The sequence below is a fragment of the Melitaea cinxia genome, chromosome 20 (genome assembly GCF_905220565.1).
Source record: "Melitaea cinxia chromosome 20, ilMelCinx1.1, whole genome shotgun sequence".
In the NCBI taxonomy this organism is placed as follows: Eukaryota; Metazoa; Arthropoda; class Insecta; order Lepidoptera; family Nymphalidae; genus Melitaea; species Melitaea cinxia.
In genome coordinates this window covers 4,678,385-4,687,942 of record NC_059413.1, presented here as the reverse complement: position 1 = coordinate 4,687,942, position 9,558 = coordinate 4,678,385, and the positions used below count along the sequence as shown (strand labels likewise).

Genomic DNA, 9,558 nt, shown 5'->3' with positions numbered 1-9,558 from the left:
TCAAATATCCATAAAATGTTTAAGTTTAAGATCAGTTCTCGATATCCTTGCCGATTTAATAGGATAATTACATTAATGGCCGGTAGTCGAACCGGGTTATTTCTAGAGGGGGTATAGGTCCACTTGTATTTTCCTACTACATTACTTACATAGTAATACAGGATTTAAAGGACACGTATATCCTAAAAATTCATACAGAATTTTAACATGCCCGCTAAAAATCTAATTCCTTTTTATATTTATAATTCTTACAGGTTTTCTCGTTTAAAATAGATAACACAGAAATGACAATTAACAACAATATTATAATAAATTCAAGTAATGTTATTATGACATTAATTTTTGCCTATTGAATTTTATCGTTTTAGATTTTTTTCTTACTTCTTAATGAAACAAGTTATTGTTATGATATTTGTACAAGAGTAGCAGATATCGAAGTTGGCAGTATTATTAGTCTAAAAACTTTACCGACAACTGTAAAACAGGTGACTCAGTCACAGACTCGACACTCAAACTACGTTACTTCGAAAAAAAAAACTTTTACAATTAAGTCGGTTATTTATATCCTCTTTTCAAAACTTTTTTTTAAATATATCCATTTTAAAGTTACTTAATAATGAGCAGTCATTTCAAAAAATTTAATTTTTTTTTGTGCATATAATTTCGGCTATAGTATGCCCTACATGGGGATACATGTATTTGCCCCTAAACGGAAGGACACATGTTTCGAAACACGTTGGATATATTTATATTTTGATTGTTATGCCAACCAAGTGTATTAAACATGACATACAAAGTAACATTCAATAATCCGCATATTAACTTATTATGTAAATTTTAATAATAGTATTTTAAAAGGGTATGGCTCGTACAACAAATATTAAACAATCCATTGAGTTACAGAAATACACTATAAAAATAGATATATTTTTTACTTTAATTCAATTTTATTATATTGATATATTCAATATGGCAACCCAATGTATTGATATAACACATATAACTAACATTCAATAACAAACCAATGAGATGTGCTACGTATTTCTTTTTAAATCATTACATAGTATAAAACAAAGTCGCTTCCCGCTGTCTGTATGCTTAGATGTTTAAACTACGCAACGGATTTTGATAGTCTTCTTTAATAAATAGAGTAATTCCAGAGGTAGGTTTATATTTATAACACATGCATAATATAGTAGAGGAACACTGATAGTTTTTGCAACCGTGCGAAGCCGGGGCGATTCGCTTGTTTATTTATATACCTATTAACGTTTTTAATATGGCAACCAAATATATAGACGACTTGTATGTACAATATAAATTATTATTTACACAAATAACATTTACCTAATAAATTAAGTAACAGCAGCGACTGGTTGGTTCTTTATAGCGAAGAAGTCTGTTAACTTGCTTTGACACTGTATATCTTCTTTGCTCACCAATGGACACGGAAAGTATTTCTGTAAAAAAAAAAAAATTTACTCTTACCAAACTAAGGACGTGGGATACAAGCGAGAGAGGCATTCAATTAAACCACTTACGTAGTAAACGATTAACAATTACTATTTTCGTGTACAGACATTTGATTTATTTTTTGAACTTATGAAAAAAGTTTAAAAGCCTATTTTTTTTTTTTTAAATCCGCTCCCTAAAATCCGTTAATGAAACTGATGTGATTTTTTTAAAGTATTATATGATTGCATGAAATATATAAAATACTAGCTGTGCCCGCGATTTCGTCCGCGTGGTATTTAACAAAAAAGTTATTGTTCAGTTTGCACATTTATAAAATAAAATAAATAAATTTCTAAAATAAAAGTAGTCTAAGTTACTCCTTACTACATCAGCTTCCGTCAAAATCGGCCCAGCCGTTTCAGAGATTAGCCGGTACAAACGGAAAGACAGACAAAAATTGTAAAAAATGTTATTTTGGTATATATAGCATGTATACATCCATACGCATTTAGTAAAAGGCGGTTATTTTAATATTACAATCAGACACTCAATTTTATTTATTTGTATAGATAATACATTAAAGTATAAATTATGTTGTACCTGCACGGACTTTATCCCTCCTGATATGTAGACAGTCGGTATAACTTGCTTTGGCTTAAGAAACTTCACAAACCGAATCAACTCAGAGAAACTGGAATGTTCACTGTATGGTATTCCTGTGAAGAAAATATTTTTACAAGATTTACCTTCAATTTAAAGTACCCATTGATATGATATACTACCAAGATAGTCTTCCTTATTAAAGATTCTGGACACAAGAGCATGATAATAAGTAAACCAGATGTTGATCATTCATATTACATAGGATTACCGGAACTATCGTGACTAACCCATTACTTATGACTGTATTATTATAATACATGATATAATTGTTTTATTATAGGTAACTATTATTTTGAAATGATTATTGCCAACTCATTTGCCGAAAACTTCTGTAAAAAATTACCCGCAAACCCACCAGGCCAAAACTTATAATCTTATAGATAAAACTGTTGGATATAAACCGAAAAAGTGCTTAGTTGCAAGTAGATAATCAATGTATGCTAATTACCATGAATAGTCACGGAGTCCTTTTCAGCAGATGGCGCCTTCCCGTTTTCCCAACCACTGGGCTTAAACGCCACAATTTCGCTGAACGCTCCCTTCAAATTTAACAAATAACTACGCATTTTCTGTAATAAAGCAAGCAAACAACTTAAATTAATTAGATATTTACATTAACTATAATTTCACGCAATTAGAACAAAAAACATTTTTTTTTTGCTTTTAAAGTCTGACTTCCATAACATTACCAATTCCAAGACATTTTTAGACAAACATTGGCCATATTTTAGCTAAACTTACCTCATGAGTTAAATCACGCATTGGTACGACATGTAACTGGCAAGACTCGGGAGGCGCTTGGCCGAAACTTTTTCCTTCAACTGTTTGCAAAACTTGGTCTTTTTCAGGACACGCCCATATCGAACACCCTACTCTTCGAGCCATGCCCTGGAAGAACTTTTCTTTACCTAAAAAACGAGTGTTCTTTATACTACACGACTGAATCAAAACTTCTTTAGTTGTTCCTACAGTCATATATGAAATGTAACTCTCTCTATCTCTGTTTCTATCTTCATTAACTTATATCTCCATCTTTGAATATCATATCAAAAATTGACCGCACCAGCGGGGTTCGAACCCGCGTCTCCGACTGACCGTGTCGGCGCTCTAGCCAATTAAGCTATGGAACGATGTACCCGCTAGATCGAAATTTTTTATATGATGATTTTTATATTCGAACCCCGCTGGAGCGGTCAATTTTTGATATGATATTCAAAAATGTTTACAATCCCTAATGTGTGGGTAACATAAAAATGAAATCGTAGATATTATATCTCCATCCATAACTCCACCTATAACTCGCTTTTCACGCATTCACCAGCATGCTCACACTCCAAGTCAAGCGTGCGTAAAAAAGTTTGACTTCAAAGTGTCGGTCAAAATATATAAAACGCCGTCTAAATAACTATGATAAATTCGAATTAAAATAGGCTATAACATAGCACCCATCTTATTTAAATAAATTACAGTTATTGTGCGTACTTACCAATGGTGTATGTGCCACATACGATTAGTACGGAAGAGAACTTTTTACCAATTTTCTCAAGCGCTAACTTCTTTTCCCGCAACAAATTTAACGCCATTTCTAAACTTTGATCTTGTTTCGGAAAGTCGTAACGTGGGTTGCAGTACCTAAACATTTTAAATTGTGAATTTAACGCCGAGTTGCACCGTGCAACTCGGCGTTAGATATTTATTAAATTTGAAAAAGAGTTATGGTGACAGCAACTGATTTATGCTTTATCGTAGTCTGGGTGTTAGTGATGGGGGTCTTCTCGTTTGCAAATAAGGGGTAGAGCATTAGATATGATAAAGGAGATCTAAGAAAATGTGATGCCTTTTCTGACGTAATACTGTTAGGGTGGTACACTAAAGTAAGATCTATCTTGACAATGGTCCAATATAGTAAATTTCAGCATAATTTATGGACCTCCTTCCTTGTTGCTATTTGTTCAGTACTAGGGTCAATTAGGTGGTTTAACAGACTTCTCAATTCGATTAGTTTTTTTTCTTATAGATTTCTGATCCGATTTACGTGATTCTTTTTTGTTTGATGCGGAATAGTTGGTAATTGGTTCCATTAATTCATTATGAGCTCAGTGAAATCAGAGCTGTGAGTCAGAGTAATTTTGATGCGTGTGTCATAACTTTGTACTAGGTCTAACGATTTTGATTATTCTTTTTTTAAATAGCTGAAAGCTGGTGCTTATCTTGTAATTCCACTTAAAATTAATCGAGATCTGACATTAACTTTTTGAATTACCTCCTACCTACCTACGTTGTATTACTTGTCGATGTAATCGTAACTGAAATCGATTTTTTTTGTTTTGTTTGTATATGTACCCGTAATGTAAGTCATTTTTTTTTTTCGTTAGTAAGCAAACACAATTATTTGCACAGTAAATATTAGTAATAGAAATTGGGCACAGAAAGAACGTGATTAAGGCAACGGACAAAACGTTACTTACGTAGTATCTAAGTAAATAGTGTGCACATCTTTATTCCAGAACACAGGATATGACTCCATCATATGTGTGGCGCGAAAATCACCTGTATGTAAGACAGTTTTTCCATTTGGCAACGTGAACACAAACATTAAAGCACCGGGACAACTGAAAATTAATTAATTATTAATTTTTTAACACAAAAATTATTCATAAGTTTAAGACTTTAAAACAGATGATGATTATGAAAATAAGTTTGAAATAGGAGATAAACTATTTTCATTTTTAACACGTGTTTAACTAAAGTCACACACATTCAAGCGCCAGTTTAAAAAAAAATACGTAAATAAATATCTTACTGGTTAGCGTCGACTGCTGTTACTTCCACGCCATCAATTGTTAACGTTTCGTCAAGATTTATAATCTGAATATGCTTAAAATTCACCCTCAAACGAGAAACGCATAAATCCGCTAAAACAATTAATGAACAATATATCAGAAAAAGATTAATTAATCGCCGAAATATATGCTCATAGCTTCTGAATAACAGCACCAAATTGGATGACACTTTTTTGGGTTCGTTATTCTCAGGACACGGGTTTGTATAACAGAAAATTTTGATAAAAAAATCGATATATTCTATAAAAAAATATGACGGTACAAAGTTCGCCGGGTCCAATATTTTATAAATATAAATATGTTATTATACTTTAAGTTTAACTCACCCGTTATTTTGGAACAAAACAATGATTTACTGAAACTCCTGTTGAGTCCCATATAGTGATCAGAATGGAAATGAGTTAAGAAATAATTTTTCACATTCGGAATTTCTCCATAAGAAAATGCATCAACCGCGAAATGAGTTCCTGTCAACAAATGGAAATATAAACAAAAAATAAAATAAAAAAGGCCACGACCAAATCTTCCAAACAGTCCATATAAATCAAAAACTCACCTGCTACTATTTTGTGATGTGGTATTGTCCGTGCATTTATCGTCGTTTTATTCAATCTGGACTTAACTGGTAAAGTGAAGTGAATAGAATCGATATTTTTTCTTGGCGATAGTGAGCCAGAACTCTCCTTTTTAGATCTCGAGGAGGAAGCGCGAGGTGCTTCAGATATCGAACCCTTTACCTCTCGCTTTGGCGATGGCGTTTGTGGCAAACAAATTCTTGGAGATTCTGACGTATCACGTAATGTTTTATGAGATCTTAGTCCAACTAAATCAGCGACTCCCGAATTCCTATTCATTTCCTGCGCATCATCACGCTCTACTGTATCGTGACGCACCTCACTCAAAATTTCATTACTCAAAAAATTAGCACCGCTATCTTTGGTCGATTTATTTATTTTCGTAACTTTATCACTCTTAAAGTACGTATCGATCGCAGTCTGGTTTAACTGTTCATTTTTAACATTTTTTCCATGTTTAATAACAGACACATACGAAGTTTGTTTCGAGTTTATACAATTGATATCGTTAATTTTTCTTTTCACTAATTTATAATTTGGCGGCTGAACAATAATATGTGTAAGCTTTTCGATGGCATTTGTTTTCAAAATAAGAATTTTTGATATATCCGTTTTTTCTTCTGTATCTGTCACTTTTTGCTTTTTTATTTCTAAGTTGACAGATACTGCCTTCCGTTTGCACGAATTCAGCAAAGAGTTGGTCATATTCAAATTACTATCCATGCTTTCGTCTGATAACTCTGATCCTTCAACTATTTCACAATCAACATCTACAGCATTTTTATTGTGCGCCAGTGAAACTTTTTTAATATTACTATTATTTGTACTTACATCTACATTATCACAATTCGAAACACAGAATGAAACAGTTATCACTGGTTTTACATTAACATCATATATAACGGTTTTTTCACTACATATGCTACTATCATCATATATTTCAATAGGAGTCGATGGAATTAAAACATTTCCATTAATTTCTGTATTTATTTTACTAGCAGCTTCTAACTTAAATGTAACATCGTCTAAAAGACTAGACTCATCATTCTTTAGACTATTTATATCTTCTATGGCTGAAATTCCCAATGTATTAACGTCGGAAGTAGTCTTCTCCTTGTCTACATTTTGATATTCTTTTCTTAAACAGTTTAGACTATTCTTTAAATTTTCTTTATTTATAAGATTATTCTGTAAGCAAAATATAATTATTGTTACAGCTTTTTTTTTTTGTTGGCAAATTAGTAGTATAATTTTCTTAGCTAATTGTCAAACGCCAAGTTGCACGAAAATAAATTAAAATTTAAGAAGTGATTAAACTAATTTAATCACAAGAATTGTATGAAATTCTTGTGATTAAATTAGTTTAATCTCTACTTAAATTTTTATTTTGTTTCGTGCAACTCGGCGAGTGTGTATGAAATTCTGTGAATTAGCTTCTATATATCTATACTAATATTATAAAGAGGTAAAGTTTCTAACTTTGTTTGTTTGTAGCGGGTAATCTTCGCAAATACTGATCTGATCACGAAAATTCTTTCGCTAACAGAAAGCTACACTATTCAGGATTGATATAGGCTGTATTTTATTGTTATTGAACAAAAAATTCAATGAAAAATAATAGTATATGTAAATCAAGTCGGTGAAATAGAAGCGAGATGACAACTTTAGTATATATTTGCATCACAAAAATAATAATTAACACCCAACGTGTGGGCACAGGTCGGCTAGTAAGCAATAAATATATTGATAATGTGTATGTTTTTAGTATCCTTTACAGTTGTCATCTGTGCCACTTGCCACGTTAGTTTCTCAATATATAATAAATAGTAAAACAATGGCTTAATTAATTAAAACATGTGGTTTACTTAATCCCTAATACTAATAATGAAACTCAAACATACAATTTACTGTCGTATATCAGAACTAAAATGACCCATTTTATACACACATATATCCATGCATAGTCTTGTACTGGCGAAAGTACTAAAATTGAAATCTTTCCAATACTTGTGATAATTTTCATATTGAATAATAAATAAATTACATTTAAGTTATTAAGAAATTATAATACTTATTTAACTTTACCTGTAAATTATTATTCTTTAAATATCCTGTTCCACTATTTCTTTTTAGTGATAAAGACAAACGACTAACTGTTGACGTCTGAAAACATAAGAATCAGTTAGAAAAATTACATTAACAAGTTTAAAATAAAACTTTACTTTTGTTTTTATTGTATTAATTAGAAAAAAAATGACCAAACAGTTAACAAAAAAATTAAAAAGTGAATGAAAAAAATACATTCACTTAAAATCAAAATCTAAAAGCTTTTAAAATATATTTTAAAAGTAAAGTTTCTTTACGCACGCTTTACTTGGGGAGTAAATTGGTGAATGTGTGACGAGAGTGCTACAAAAAGTGATCAGGCGAGGCGGACGGAGGTTGAGAGGGAGGTATGAGTTGGATGGAGCTAAGTTTTACTTCAGTCGTGTGGTCTAAGGCACACTCCTTTTTTTACTTATGAGAATTTCATAAAACATAAATATAACTATTCTATTTTCTCCATGAAAGAGACCTATGTCCAGCAGTAGGATGTCAACAAGAACAATCACATAGTAGGTACATCATATACTACATTACTTTTTCTTTTGTACTAGCTACTTGGATAGACTTTGCTCTGTTAATAGTAAAAATTAAATAAATGTAATAACCTTAAATTTTTTTTTTTTTTTTTGTATTAAAACCTTCCTTTGACCTAACTACTTGAGAACTACAATTTTGATTCTTTTTTTTCTTAAAGTTCACTAATAATTTCTAGAAGATTTGTGTTTTGTCAAATACTTATTATTAGATAATTATTCACTGTCAGTAAGTATAAGTAAGTTTTATTAAAATTTATTTAAAAGATTATGTAAAAAAAAACATCTGTAACTACAGTGCGCAAAAAGCAGTTTTTGTGCTTAATTCGTTAGGTATGTATGTAATAGTTCATAATTAAAATTACCTGAGTGAGTGATATGTTCTTGTTTTCTTTCTTTATTGTTCTTGGATTTAAAATTGATGGCAAATAATTGTTAATGTCTTCATCATTCATTTTCCATTATTGAAATAAAAAAGAACATATATTTAAATAGCAGTAAATGAGTTTATAAAGTTGAATTACCACTTCAATTTTATTGACAATTTTATAGTGTATGTGTAAATACTAGTTAAAAATCAATTATGTAAATAAAATTGTGTATTTAATAAACGCTTTCTGAATATAAACGTCATCCGATCTCCAAGTTGAAGTTGACAAAACAATAAAGTGCTGGCAACATAAGAAAATGATTTATATTATTTATTTAAAGTACAAATAAAAATAAATTGCCATTAATCTGAACAATGAATAAATAAATTAATTAAATATGAACACGTGAGGATTTCATTTGGTGGTTTTAACAAGTTACAAATTTTGCAATCATAATTATTATTGATTTTATTCAAATCAAAAAATATGACTGATATATGGTATTTTCGTATTTTAATTTTTTTTAACAGCACTGTTTTGTGGCTGGCGGTTGCGTGTTCGGTCCCCGCACACGACCAACATTTGTATTGGCCATACAGATGTTAGCCATGGTCTGAATGTTGGTGTAGTCCTTGTGAGTCTCCCCACAGAGCCTCAGAGAGCACGTTAAGCCGTCTGTCCGGTTGTTATAATATACACCTGATAGCGATCGTTGCTCATAGTAGGGAATATATCCACTAATCCGCAAATAAAATACGGAGCTAACCCGCATCGGAGCAGCATGGTGGATAAAGCGGCCTATGCCCCGATGTGGGATATTACAGGCTGAACCATAAGCATTATAGTAGAAAATTATGAAAGTTTATTAGCAATAAGGAATGATGTAATAAATGTGTTATTTTATTCAATACATTTAATCTTATAGTATTAAAATACTTATGTCCTATGCATATTATGAAAAGAAAAAAATAACTAAAATTACACGTCAGTTAAATAGAACATTATTGCCATA

At 31.1% G+C, this 9,558-nt stretch overlaps 1 protein-coding gene across 1 annotated transcript; it reads right to left on the bottom strand.

Annotated features, from left to right (window-relative positions):
* Positions 1-1,212: 1,212 nt before the first annotated feature.
* Positions 1,213-8,842, bottom strand: LOC123663652. The gene is made up of 11 exons (XM_045598320.1): positions 8,511-8,842; positions 7,622-7,711; positions 5,518-6,724; positions 5,288-5,428; positions 4,922-5,033; positions 4,587-4,730; positions 3,605-3,750; positions 2,860-3,026; positions 2,567-2,687; positions 2,056-2,171; positions 1,213-1,460 (listed from the first exon to the last, which is right to left on the bottom strand). The coding sequence occupies exons 1-11, from the start codon at positions 8,628-8,630 to the stop codon at positions 1,356-1,358; spliced, it is 2,469 nt and encodes an 822-aa protein (XP_045454276.1). The 5' UTR covers positions 8,631-8,842; the 3' UTR covers positions 1,213-1,355.
* Positions 8,843-9,558: the final 716 nt, after the last annotated feature.